A 14,147-nucleotide genomic window follows, 5' to 3' on the forward strand; every position below is an offset into this window, starting at 1 on the left:
TCTGGTGAATTTCCTTAATTGTGATTAAAAATAACTAAAAGAGCGAATTCAGATGCCCAGAGGCCTTCGGCACGTGTACGTCAAGATTAACATGTGTGATCCAGGAGGATAGGGAAAGGCAAAATTGCAGGAGTTTAGAGCGGTGACAAAATTTACAGTGTTTCAATTTCTTATAAGCACGATTTTACTTTTACTTTCTACCTGCTATCACCACAAGTAGGCAAGGCAGGTAACTTCGTCACTAAAGGGCTGTACTACTTTGTGCAATGTTTGTCTTTAGCAATCGTTTGTCTCTGGGAGGAATTTGAAGCTGAATGGCGATAGGGTAAAATAAAAAAAACATATTTTTCATATTTTAGCCTCTATTGTTTGGCTACCTTTGGAAGCTTCTCTCCTTGGAAAAGCGTCTGATTTTCGATGGAACTCTCCCAGTGTGAGTGCTGTAAATATCTCAACAGATGCTTGGCTTGTTAATAATCAGCTCGACTCCTTGGTGGTCAGTGCAGCAGCAGCAGCAGGGTATTAATTCTGGATATGAGGGCTCTCCACAACATTTGGTTCTTTTTCCAGAAAGGAAAGATGAAAAAGGGGGAGGGATCGCCCGTGAGTCTGACTGACAGTTTACATAATGAGCTTGCGAGGACAAGAGGCAACTATATAAACAGCTCGAAGGGAAGCAAGTTTTCCATTTACTGAGCGCTGTTAGCTCCGGCGAAGGAGGAGCGGTTCAACACTAAACACTCCCCCTGTGCGTCTCTCACCAAATCCACTCGGCTTTGGAGTTTATAAAGGCGACTAAAGCAATCAGAGTTTGGTCGTTGGCTGCAGGATTAATTCCCAGAGGGGGATGGTTTAAACACCTGGATTATACCTTCCATTTTCTGCTGGTGCTTGGGGAATAATTGGAAGGACAGGGTGTTCTAGCTGAATTGCTGTGACGACTTTTTGTCTCAAGGAAGAAGCATTTACTTGGACCAATTGAGGAATATCGGAGGAAAATTAAACCCAATTCCCAGTAAAAGTGTGAAGCCTTGAATAACAGGAGGATGGCAGCTTTGCGCATCTTTGGCTTGACGTTTCTGTTAATGATTTTGCAGCAGGTAATCACGCTTTGAAAAAAAGGGGGGGTTCACTGAATGAGTGGTCCTAAATGTAATTGGGTGATGGAAGCCAGTTGTATGGCAAAACCTGGGGTAAGCGCTGATGTGGCTCTTTTGTATGTCTCCTCTTTGTGCAGAGGGTGTCCGGCTCTGGCGTCTTCCAACTGGAGCTGCACGAGTTTGCGAATAGCCAGGGGTCCCTGGCTAGCGGAAAACCGTGTTCGCCCCACTGTAGGACCTTCTTTCGCGTCTGTCTGAAGCATTTTCAGGCAGTGGTCTCTCCGGGTTCCTGTACTTTCGGGAGCATCGTCACACCAGTCCTGGGAGTAAACTCCTTCAGCGTCAAAGAAACGGAGAGATTTGGAAGCCCCATTAAGTTACCCTTCAACTTCACGTGGCCGGTGAGATCCCACCTTAAACATGATTTAAATTTTATGGAGGGGGGATGAAAGGTTAAACAGAGTGCGCTGTTAATCTTTAGTGAAAACAAACTACTTTCGTCCTTAGACTTATTTCCATAACTTCCTTGAAAAGAAGAAAGAGATGGAATATTGCATCCAGTCTATAAGCATAGACAGTATTACTTGAAGAGAGATGTAAATACATGCAAGCTGGGAAAATTTGCATGCAACAAAACGTGTGTGTGAGAGAGAGAAAGAGAGGGCGGAGGGGGGGGGGGGGTTGAGAGAAACCTTCTAACCATCAAAAGAGAAATAAAATGCCCTTGTCAGTGAAAGACAAGAGAAACGTTTTCCCAAGAGATGAAAACAGCCCTAAGGAAGCTCCGTTTCATTGACTCGGACAAAGTAATGCTATCTGCAATTAGATTAATTAAAATGTATATCTCCGACCTGGCAGCACTACGGTTTCCTTGTTTCACCCAATTGTTTCAGCTGCAAGGAAGACTCTGTGACAGACCAAAACCTTTTCTGATCAATCTAACTCAAGATCTCGCTTGTCTTACATTCTGTATCTTCCTCTCACTTATGTTTTGTTTCCATTCGCAGGGAACTTTCTCACTGATCATTGAAGCCTGGCATGCTCCTGCAAATTACCTTCCAGAAGGTGAATATGACACTGCACTTAGCAATCACGAGGGGGCGACCGTTTCCTAAAATTCGATACTTGTCTGTAAACTAATCCGAAATAGTTAACCTGTCAACGTCACTAGAAAAGTTTTAAAGTAAACTAAATTGACCTTATTGAATTCCGATGTTTATACTATAATCTCGGTGCTAGCTTTATCCTACAATCGGGAGCTATTCCCTAAATGATATCCATCAGGTTTGCTTTGATTTTGTCCCCTACCTAATCTCCAACACAATTGCGTTTCCTCCAGTTTATTTTTGGCGTGGGAAAGAAAGGAGCTCTTTGGTGAGAAAACTACAAGGCTGCCAAAAAGTCATGACTGCCTTTTCCTGTATTTTACACCTTTTTCAAATTCCGCCCTTTGGAAAAGGAATAATGGCTTTGGGATGTTTTTCTGACATAGAGGAAAAGGATATTTCAACAGCACAACTGTTCTCACTTTGAAAAGCTTTCTGCAAAGCCTCTTAAGTTCATGGTTAATAATCATTGATACTGGAGACAATAGCTGAAGTGCTGTTCCTGAACTCCACGCTGGTATGCTTTGCATTAGCACATTGTGTGTGCCTTTTTCCCTATCGCATGCAAACAAATGGCAGAATGCACCATGCTTCTTTGAAATTGTCACTCCAGTTACGTCAGATAAATTATCCCTTTAACTGACGTAAACAATACAGTGATGTTTACGTGTTGCTATGATTAATGCAGTGTTTCCGGGCCCGACCTTGGTCCTTTTTTCAATTAAATGGAAAAATAGTAATGCTACCACTGGGATCAGGATCGGTGCCATTACATCGATAAAGTAACGTGCATTGTTTAGTTTTTAGAAATCTTTAACATTTTGATATTTAGCCGAGGTGGTGCCACTAGTTGCGTTGAGCAGTTGCGGGTAGCACTGGTTGAGGAGATGGCACTGTGGGATGTAGCATAGAGTCAGGGTACAGCACTGGGATGGCAATGAGATGCGCTGTGGGGTGACACTGGCTCGGGGATGCAGTGCGGGGGTGCTGGAGGGGGCTGTATCTCGCAGCAGCACTGAGCCCGAGCTGTGTGTATGCCGCAGGTTCTCGGGCCCCGGCCGAGGAGTGGCTGATCAGTCAGGTGGCGATCCAGCGGCCGCTGGCGGTGGGCGAGAACTGGTCCCAGGACGTGCAGAGCAGCTCGCAGACCCAGCTGCGGTTCTCCTACCGGGTGATCTGCAGCGAGCACTACTACGGGGACAGCTGCTCCCGCCTCTGCAAGCGCCGCAACGACACCTTCGGCCACTACGTGTGCGAGCCGGACGGCAGCGTGGCCTGCCTGCCGGGCTGGACCGGCGAGTACTGCACCGAGCGTAAGTGACACCGCCCGCCGCTCGGGGCAGGGGGATCCCGACACGCCCCTCCCCTGCACTTCCACAGCGCTCCTTTCCAGGAATCCTATCGGCCCCACCTGAGGGGCGGGGCTGTTGCGCGGGCAGCCGCTGCCGCCTCGCGCCTGTTGCCGGGCTGCCCATAGGTGGTAAAGCTGAAAGCGGCGCGTGCCAGCGCCTGGGGGCGGGGAAGGCGGTTAGCCCTTGTCCTCGAGCGCTGCTCCGGAGGCTGCAGGGAGCAAAGGGCGCGCGCTAGAGCCAACAGACTGCGAGCTCGGAGCGCGTGGCACTGCAGTGTGCCGGCGCCACAGGGAGTAGTGGCGGGGCGGGGACTGGAAGGTGCTCGGGGCGGGGGCGAGCCGCCTTCCCCTAACCCCGGGCTCGCCCCTCCAGCCTCTTCCCAGCCGCGAACCCTCTGGGGCCGGTGATTCACCTCCCAGGGCGGCCATCAGCGCGCCCTCCCCCATGCTGATCCGCGGGGTGATCCTGCGGCTGTTAGCTCCTCTTTCCAGCGGCCAGCCCGCCCCCTCTCGCCCCTAGAGGGGGTATTGACTGGGGAAGCGGGGTGATCCTGCCAGGCCTCGCTAGCCCCCCATAACAGAGTCCAGGGAGAGCCTAGTGAAGACAAGTGTAATTCGCACACGTGCTAGCAGGGCTAGGCGCTAAAGAGAGTTTCTCTCATGCGCTGCCTTGTCTTCATTAGGACTTAACCCCTGGCCCTGGCTTGGCCCTGGCTTAGCCCTAGCAGTTGATGAGAACAAAACTTTTTTCCTAGCTGTAGCCAAGGCCTAACAAACAGGTCCCGTCCCCAACCCCATTTACACAGTTAAATAGTAGAGCTACACCGAGCCCGGCCTCACACTGACCCCTAGGCTCACAGCACTGGAAAGAAAAAGACATTGTGCCCAATGAGGCCTTGCCTACAGTGGCTTCCTTCCTCCCCCTCAGCACTTTCAGCTTCTTGGAAGTTCTGGTGCAATTCCACAGGTGGCAGCAATGATGAGAGCTAGGGTAGACAGGATAGCAACGTTTTAACCACTGTGGCATCTATATTGTGAGTTGAAATGACAGCAGCTTGCCTGTGCTCATTCTTTCACCACTGCTACCCCCAGAGGAGATGCAATAGTGAGAGGACACGGCCACCTCTTCTTGTTTTTTTTCTCAAGCTTTAAAGAAGCCGGAGGCCATGTTTGTTGTGTAAACAGAAAAACTAAAGGACACCTCCTGTTCACAGCAAATGCTGGCTTTCTCTGGTTCACTTCTTTCTGCTCCAAAGATGCCTGTGATCTGAATTTTTAAATGAAAGTTTTAAAGTGTGTTGTAGGTTTCAATATATTTATTAAAAAGCAATTTTTATTTTTTTAAAAGTGTAAACTATATTGCCAGATGTATTTAAATCTTTGTTGTGTTTTTTTTTTGTTATAGCCATCTGTCTGTCTGGTTGTACTGAGCAAAATGGATATTGCAACAAGCCAGGAGAGTGCATGTGAGTAGATGATGATCTCAACCTGAACTTGACAGCAACTTTAACCTTTTATAGTAATTAACATTTTAATTAATTTTTTTTCTAGCTGTCGTCCTGGCTGGCAAGGCCGTTATTGTGATGAGTGCATTCCTCATATAGGCTGCCGCCACGGGACTTGTAAAACACAGTGGCAGTGCATATGTGATGAAGGCTGGGGTGGCCTCTTCTGTGACCAAGGTTAGTTTGTGTATTTCATGGTACTGAGCTAAGAAATGTAAAGGCTTGTCTACACAAACATTTAATTCGCTGCAAGCTGGGGTGTTAATCTACCCCCCCACCCCCACTAGCCTCCTTGCAGACTGCTCTAATCCTTGAAAAAATTAGAGGGCTCTAACCAATTGTTAATGTGCCTCAGCAGGGTGCATATGGACAGTTACTCCACAGCAGGTTAGTTAGTGCAGGATAGATTCACCTCCTAGCTTGCCTTGAACTAATTGTTTGTGTAGACGAGCCCTAACCCAGAGCATCTGGACTAAATCTCTTCCAGTGAAATGTCAATAGGCAACAATTTGTTGAAAGTCTCTCTCATACTAACTCTCATACTTTATTAATAGTATACATGAAAACATAAATTAACTTTTTTTTAATTTTGGCTTTTTCTTTAAAAACTGGTTGAAATGCTGAATATGCAGTCTTTTTGCTTGTTCAAACAAGAACTGTAAGTTCAGCTATTTATTAGTAGAAATAAAGCAGTTTACTAACTCCAACAGAAGTAAACACCGCCATTTGAGCCTTCCTTATTTCTACACACGAGGAAGTAAACTCATCATGAGTCTGGAGTGTGTGAGAAAACTCATAGAGCAAGCTTGAAAAGCAGAGGTTCTGTTTTAAGGGATACCAGACCACTTTACTTGCTCACCCATTGAATCTCTGAACTTTAGCCAACTGAATGTATCCTCAAGGCCATAGTTATATTGTTGAAACTGAGATCATAAACTACGGTTGTGAAACAATGTAAATAGCTGCGGAGATGGTTGTGATACGGTTAGGTTTCTTAAGTGTGAATAAGGCAAGGCTTATTGTTAAGTTTGTCAAGGCATGTGTTGTCTTTCACAGGATGTACACTTTTCAACTTGATAAGTGCACATCTAAATCCCATTAAGGCTAATGGGTTTATACACACACACACACAGGGGAGAGTATACTTAAGGCACTTATACAGTTAAAGGTTTGCTAGGTCTTCCACATTTTGGAGCTTAGATATACTGTGATGGGAGAAATAACAGATTTATTGGTGATTTGGAGAGTTAAATAATCTGTATTCATTCTGCTGACAACAAAATGAAAACCCTCTTAGCTGAAACTCTATTTTTTTGCTGTCTAAAATGTTTGTTTTCACGTTTTGTGCTGTCATATTTTGACAAATGAGTGGGTTCTATTAGGTTGTCAAAATCTCTAACATTTGTCTTTGCAGATCTCAACTACTGCACCCACCACAAACCATGCAAAAATGGAGCCACTTGTCTGAACACTGGCCAAGGCAGTTACACATGTTCATGCAAACCTGGTTTCACTGGTGTTGACTGTGAACATGAAATCAGCGAGTGTGACAGCAACCCCTGTAGGAATGGTGGTAGTTGCACGGTAAGAGCTAATTTTAAATGGGAAGCCAGTCTGTGAAACAAACACAAGTATACCTTTTAAAAAATGGCTTGGTAACAACACAATGGGAATCTGATAGTTGACAGGTCCATTACTAAAGCTCTCAGATATCATACTGAACCCTTTCCTGGAAGTGTCAGGGGAGGAAGTTTACTATAGGAAGAGATGTATTGCCTAGATCAAAACTAGTCAACTGAGCCTTGCTGGGGAGACCATTATGAAATCCATGCAAGATGCTGGCCTAGTAAGAGAATAAATATCGAAAATAAACTTCCTCAAACCAAAATGCACACAGAAATGCACTAAAACCTTTTTAGCCATCAATAAAGGAGTAAACCTGCATTACACTAGAGGAGTATAATCTATTAAAACTTCTGTACAACAAGCTTATGCATTTTAGAGCGTTCTGCTGTCTAGTGTTTCAATATATTTGCAGAACCATTCAGTCATTAATTTTACCTGTTGAAAAAGAACAATAGATCATGGATATCAAATGTGCTCTGTATATTCTGCCTGAAGCCAGTGCATTAAGCCCCGCTGTTCACCCCCAAGGGCTCACAAGGATCACACTCAGAAATAGCAGAGGGTTTCATTACAGTTTACAGGTGGGTCTCTTTATAGAGTAGCAAAATTGGTCCTCACCAGAAATGGGCTGCCATGCAGAGGATGAATGGGCAGCTTGCAACTGTGTTATCAGATACCCCACACAGTGCAGGCCTAAGCGGGCCTTGGGGATCCTATTAAATAAACATTGGTAAAGTTAGTAGTGTCTTTGTTTAGCTGGCCATTTGGATCCCCACAGTTGCACCTGTTCTGCTTGACTAATTCAGTGATTACCCCTACTCTGAACGTGGCTGTCTAGCAGGGTGGATAAAAATCAATGATTTTTTTTAAAAAAATTGTAAAAATTGGATTTTTTATTTAAATCAGATTTTTTTTTTTTTTTTATGAAATGCTTTTTGAGGAAAAAACTAAGATACATTATAGCTCAAAGATATCATCATGGAATAGGGATTATAAATTCTAATTCTATAGTATGAGACAATATATTCATGTAATGTTTAAGAAAAGTTTTGTAAATGAGTTCCAATAGTTCATGGATTAGGGACCCAATCTTATGGGGTTCCAGGGGCTTCTGTATAAATTATTTAGGTTAATCTTTCTATCTACCCAATGGGACTCAGTGCTCAGTCTAGAACAGGGGCGGGCAAACTTTTTGGCCTGAGGGCCGCATCCGGTTTCAGAAATTGTATGGAGGGCCCATTAGGGGAGGCTGTGCTTCCCCAAACAGCCAGGCGTGGCCTGGCCCCTGCCCCTTATCTGACCCCCCCTGCTTCTCGTCGCCTGATGCCCCCCTGCCCCATCCGCCCCCCCTGCTGTCTGTCCCCTGACCACCCCCAGACCCCCACCCCTAACTGCCCCCTGTCGCCCCATCCAACCCCCCCCCGGGACTCCTCCCCCATCCAACCACCCCTTCGCCCTGTCCCCGACCGCCCCCGGAACTCCTGCCCCTGACTGCCCCCCCATCCAACCAACCCTTCTCCCTGACCACCCTCGGAACCCACGCCCCGCATTCAACCCCCCCTGTTCCCCACCCCTATCCACACCCCCAGCCCCGGACCACTCCCCTGCCCTCTATCCAACCCCCCTCCACCATTCCCTGCCCCCTTACTGCTCTGCCTGGAGCACCGGTGGCTGGCGGCGTGGGCTGCACCAGGACAGGCAGCTGCGCCGCCTGGCTGGAGCCAGCCACACACCACGCAGCACAGAGCACCGGGTCAGGCAGGGCTGCAGCTGTGCTACCCCAGGAGCTCGCAGCCCTGCTGCCCAGAGCATTGCGCCCGCGGCGCAGTGAGCTGAGGCTGCGGGGGAAGGGGAACAGCGGGGGAGGGGCTGGGGGATAGCCTCCCTGGCCAGGAGCTCAGGGGCCGGGCAGAATGGTCCCGTGGGCCAGATGTGGCCCGCGAGCCATAGTTTGCCCACCGCTGGTCTAGAAGATACCATCAGAGATGCTTAGTTTTGCAGTTCTCAAACTGTGGATTTGTGTCTCCAGAGAGAACATGCTTGTTAACAGCAAAAACGTTTTTTAAACAAACAAATAAATAAATATAGAGGTGAGAAATAACAGACCTCAACAAATTTGTCCCTCTGCAAATTTGTGTACACAGTCAATCCCTTACCTCTCTCTAAAAGTGCAAAGTTTCAAAAAGTTCAATGAATAGAAGATTGTTGGGGGCGGAATAGATCTGGACAAGGAGAAGAAGTCTGGAGATAAATGTGAGAAGGGAGGGACAGGCAGTAGAAACAAAAGTGAAACTGTTTGAGCAGCATATGCCAGAAGTCTTGAGGTCTTTCTCATTGATTTGAGATCTACCATACCATTCTCTCATTAGAAGGGAAAACCTATAATGGCAGCAGGCTATAAAAGAGACCCAGTTTGGAAATAAGAACCACTCAAGAAATATATGCTTGCTGATGATGTTTTAAAGAAAATCACACCAGTGAACTGGTGGAAGTCACTCAGGACCGCCCCGGGGGGGGGGGGCAAGTGAGCCAATTTTCCCCGGGCCTCGCAGGGACCCTGCAAGCCCTGGCCCGGCGGCAGTCCGGGTCTTTGGCAGCATTTCGGCAGTGGGGGGCCCTTCAGTGCTGCCGAAGACGTGGAGCGACTGAAGGGCCCCCCGCCACCGAAATGCCGCTGAAGACCCAGACCGCCGCCGGGTGAGTACAAGCGCCGCAGCTCCCCTGCTTTTCCCCAGGCCCCCTGAATCTTCTGGGCGGGCCTGAAGTCACTTAATCACTTGGATTCAAAGACTGTTGAAGTGATAATCTCACTTTTAACAGCAGTAGCTTCTTCTGCCGGTGTAGAAAGAATATTTTCTTCCTTTGGACTAATTCATTCCAAATTGAGAAATCGTTTGGGATCTGAAAAAGCAGGAAAGCTTGTTTTTCTTTTCCAGATTATGAACAAACAGGAAAATGAAGGTGAAGACGACTGAGTTAGCTGCAGAAGTCAATATTTTAAGTTTCTCATGTTGACCTGGCTGACATAGTCGATTTAATTTTTTTTTTAATTCATTTAACTATTTTAGTTAAAAACAATTTTAACAAAAACAAACCTGATTTTAAAAAACTTGAATGTTTAACTAAATTCAAAAATTCATATGCTTGTTTTGTTAAAATATTATATGTTTGCTGTTGAAAAAAATCCAGAATACATAAAGTTGTTGTTTAGTTAAATAAAACAATTTAAACGTCTGTCAGGTGATGTTCTCCTCTTAATACAGCATGGCAAGAAAATCCTCTAAATATTAATGATTAACCTATTGAATTGGAGATAGTTCACCTCCCCATGACTTCATAAATATCTGCTTCAGCTACCTTTGGTAAATGAAATAACCAAACAATCATTCATTTTTTGGTGTAGCTGTAAAATTAACCTGAAAAGTTTTCAAAATAAATCACTTTAAAAATGTATAGTGTGTACCTTCTAAAAATGAAACCTACATCTATTTCTGAGTTGTGAAGAATATGTATTAAGGTTCTAACAACAAACAAGAATGCACTTTTATGTAACAGAGGGTCCTGTGGCACCTTTAAGACTAACAGAAGTATTGGGAGCATAAGCTTTCGTGGGTAAGAACCTCACTTCTTCACTGTCTTGCATCTGAAGAAGTGAGGTTCTGACCCACGAAAGCGTATGCTCCCAATACTTCTGTTAGTCTTAAAGGTGCCACAGGACCCTCTGTTGCTTTTTACAGATTCAGACTAACACGGCTACCCCTCTGATACTTGACACTTTTATGTAGAAATCCATGATTAAATAGAGTCTTCCTGACTAGTGATTTAACAAATCCACCCTGCTGTCTAGTGACTTAATCCCTCTGAGTCCCGTCTGCATTTTTTTCCTCTAAATACTTCACTGGCTGCAGAGAACACTACATTCCCATCAGGTAGATGAGGAGGGATGGAAGAAAGTTTGCTGTTGATCAACAGAGGATATGTGAGAGTAACTGCCTTTGAATAGAGTCAAATAGCAAAAGTCCAATGTTAAGTTTTTAATTTTGCAGGATATGGAGAATGGCTACCATTGCCTATGCCCCCCTGGATACTATGGTGCTCACTGTGAGCATAGTGCCTTGACTTGTGTTGACTCACCTTGTTTTAATGGTGGCACATGCTTGGAAAAGGACCAAGGGGCCAGCTACACTTGCCGTTGCCCTCTCGGCTTTACAGGATCTAACTGTGAAAAGAAAGTGGATAGATGCACAAGCAACCCTTGTGCAAATGGTAAGTCTTCCCATCAGGAGATCCTATGTATCTCTTGATCCTTCACACTTTCAGTGCTAAAGTGATGGAAAACTTTAATTTGATCTCTGGCCCTTCCTCTGTGTTATCAGCCTACCTCTCCGATTATATATTCACTTCCTATCCTGGCCTCTCAGAAGGAACCAACATTGTTATGCTGTACGTAAATTACCAGTGCATTAGAGATTGCAGGAGATTTATCAAGGGAAGGAGGAAAGGGGAGAAGTGTGCAGACTAAATTAAACTACCTATATATTAAAGGGACAAGGTGGGTGAGGTAATGTCTTGTATTGGACTAACTTCTTTTGGTGAGAGAGATTTTGTCACCCACCTTATCTCTCTATTATCCTGGGACCAACATGGATACAACAACATTGCATACATTATATTAAAAGGACCTGATTATAAATCACAATAGCTTGATTAGGCAACTTGTAGAGCTTTCAAAATATGCATGTTGTGTTTATATAAAACTATTTCCCGCCTGTTGCAGTAATAGGAATTGCTTACCGAGGAAGTGACTTAGTGTTCAGGATGACGTCCATTGCTGACTAAACTTTTTATTGTATTTTTTTCCAGGTGGTCATTGCTTTGATTTGGGTCAACTCCGTGTGTGTCGCTGCCGTGCTGGTTTCTCTGGTCAGAAGTGTGAGATAAACATCAACGAGTGTGCCAGGAATCCATGTTCCAATGGGGGCTCTTGTCATGACCTGATCAATGACTATACCTGCACCTGCTTGCCAGGCTACACTGGCAGGAACTGTGACATTAAAACCAGAGATGAATGTGCTTCTGGGCCATGCCAGAATGGGGCCACGTGCTATGATGGACTTTATAATGCTAACTTTCTTTGTAACTGTCCTTATGGCTTCATGGGCAGCCGTTGTGAGTTCCCGGTTTATACAGTGCCCGTTCCATATCCTCCTAAACCTGTTCCCTGGATAGCTATATCCATGGGTGTGGGACTGGTGGCTTTGCTTGTATTATTCTGCATGATAGCTATGGTCATCAGACAGATGCGGAGGCACCCAGAGCAGGACTTGGAGACAATGAACAATCTGTCTGATTTCCAGAAGGACAACCTTATTCCAGCTTCCCAGCTCAAAAACACCAATAAAAATAAAGACCTAGAGGTGGACTGTGGGCTGGAAAAATCAAACTACAAACCTAAGAACCATATATTGGACTATAACCTGGTAAAGGATCTGCCAAGCAGAGGGACACAGGAAGATAAATATTATAAAAGTGAAAAGTGTTTAGGAGAGAAGCCTCCCCTCCGATTATACAGGTAAGAGTGCAGTTTTCCCCAGTAATTGTTAAGCCACATCTGTCCAAAGTGCATATGAGAGAAAAGGCAGTTTTTCATTCAGGGAGCAGAAGTGTGGGGGGGAAATAGATGATAGGTGGGGAATCTTCAGATTGGAGCATGAGTTTCACTGTCCCTGTCAATTAAACTCTGTTTCTGCCCAGGATGCGGCCAGCATGGGTAATGGAGGGGATTGGCAGTCAGTCCACTCGTGAAAATAAGTAGAGTCTTTCCTTCCCAACTAGATGATGGAGAGACAAGAACAGATCTATATTGAGATTAAAAAATATTTCAGATCTTAATAAAGCAAAGATTCGGACAGCCTTCCCAAAAACATCCTGTTTTGTGGGAGTCGGGGGGTTGGAATAAGAGCCATATTCCAGCCAAAGAGAGAAAAAGATGGGTTTCCATTGGTTCAGTCTTTTGATATAGGTACAAATCTCTCACTTGGATTTCACATGTGATTTAAATGCTGCATTATAATGCTGACATTGCAGGAAATGAAAAGGGACAGGAGATGGAGCTGAGTAGTAAATTATTAGACAGGGCACGGTGGAAGTGTAGCAGGACAGTACTGAATCCTCTTTTCAATTGTAACCTCCTGCTCATTGTAGAGAACACCTGAAACAAAGATTGTTACTTGATTCAGGGTATTACCTCATCTTTTTACCCATCTTCCCCTTCCCATTCATCCAGGGCCGGCTCCAGGGTTTTGGCCGCCCCAAGCAGCCAAAAAAAAAAAGTCGCGATCTGCAGCGGCAATTCGGCGGAAGGTCCTTCGCTCGGAGTGGGAGTGAGGGACCGTCCGCCGAATTGCCGCCGAATAGCTGGACCTGCCGCCCCTCTCCGGAGTGGCCGCCCCAAGCACCTGCTTGCCAAGCTGGTGCCTGGAGCCGGCCCTGATCATTCATCCTCTACCTTCCCATTTCTCCTATGGATATTTCTAGAAGACCTTTATAGGGGATTTTATTATCTTCATAGTCCTTAGATTTTTACTTTGTCTCTGTGTCTCCCTTAGTGAAAAGCCAGAATGTAGGATATCAGCAATATGCTCTCCAAGGGATTCTATGTACCAGTCTGTCTTTGTGATAACAGAGGAGCGGAACGAGTGCGTCATAGCCACAGAGGTAAGTGCACAGTTCCCTAAGACTCTACCTAGGCAGTCATTGATTCAGAGTGACAGGGCAAGTCATCTTTCAGAACTGAAGTCTGAGAGGGTGGCAGTTGTATTGCAGGGATTTCAAGCACCCTCTGCTTTTCATCTATACTATGATCAAAGGCTATGATTGGCGGACCATCAGTGGTACATAGAACTCTTTCTGGTGGCCCACAGGAGCACCAGAACAAACAGAAAATCCAGAGAGGAGATATAGGAAGTAGTCTAACTTATTTCTTTCAGAGGTGCTAAGCTCAGAAGTGAAGTCAATGGGAGCTGAGGGTGCCCAGCACTACTGAAAATCAGATCATAAAAGTTTAATGAGTGGAGGTAGTGGGGCAGTGGTAAATAAGATTACTTTCTTATATACATGGTCCACAAAATGAAAAAGTGATAGATCCTAGACCGTAGACATAAAGCTAGGAGAGTCTCTTTCCCCCCCTCCTCCCCCCAACAGCAAGAGGACATAAGAGAATAATCCAGGGGTGGCATCTGTTCTATGGGAACACAGATATAGCCATGGAGTTCCATCAATAGATGTAAGATAGCTGAATAAGCACCAGTAAGAGTACTGTGAGGCCTGGTCTACACTACCGCTTAAGTCAATGTAAGTCACATCACTCAGGGGTGTGAAAAAAGCACCCCCCTGAGCGACATAGCTTACATCGATTTAATGCACTGTCTACACCGCACTATGTTGACGGGAAGACGCT

General features: G+C 45.5%; 1 protein-coding gene across 1 annotated transcript; it reads left to right on the forward strand.

Annotated features, from left to right (window-relative positions):
• The first annotated feature begins 1,046 nt into the window (after positions 1-1,046).
• DLL4 (delta like canonical Notch ligand 4) lies at positions 1,047-13,912 on the forward strand. Its single transcript, XM_065403299.1, has 11 exons — positions 1,047-1,100; positions 1,238-1,501; positions 2,108-2,165; positions 3,250-3,519; positions 4,963-5,023; positions 5,109-5,239; positions 6,477-6,646; positions 10,735-10,954; positions 11,552-12,260; positions 13,297-13,405; positions 13,892-13,912. Exons 1-11 carry the CDS (start codon positions 1,047-1,049, stop codon positions 13,910-13,912), a joined length of 2,067 nt encoding a protein of 688 aa, XP_065259371.1.
• Positions 13,913-14,147: the final 235 nt, after the last annotated feature.

Source organism: Emys orbicularis, chromosome 4 (assembly GCF_028017835.1).
Source record: "Emys orbicularis isolate rEmyOrb1 chromosome 4, rEmyOrb1.hap1, whole genome shotgun sequence".
Lineage (NCBI taxonomy): Eukaryota > Metazoa > Chordata > Testudines > Emydidae > Emys > Emys orbicularis.

What these genes read in the sequence shown, in the direction of transcription:
- DLL4 (XM_065403299.1), top strand. Translation starts at nt 1,047, where the DNA reads ATGGCAGCTTTGCGCATCTTTGGCTTGACGTTTCTGTTAATGATTTTG. An exon ending in CGGCGAGTACTGCACCGAGC is followed by an intron (nt 3,520 to 4,962) that starts GTAAGTGACACC and finishes TTTTTGTTATAG; the next exon opens with CCATCTGTCTGTCTGGTTGT. An exon ending in GGAATGGTGGTAGTTGCACG is followed by an intron (nt 6,647 to 10,734) that starts GTAAGAGCTAAT and finishes TTAATTTTGCAG; the next exon opens with GATATGGAGAATGGCTACCA.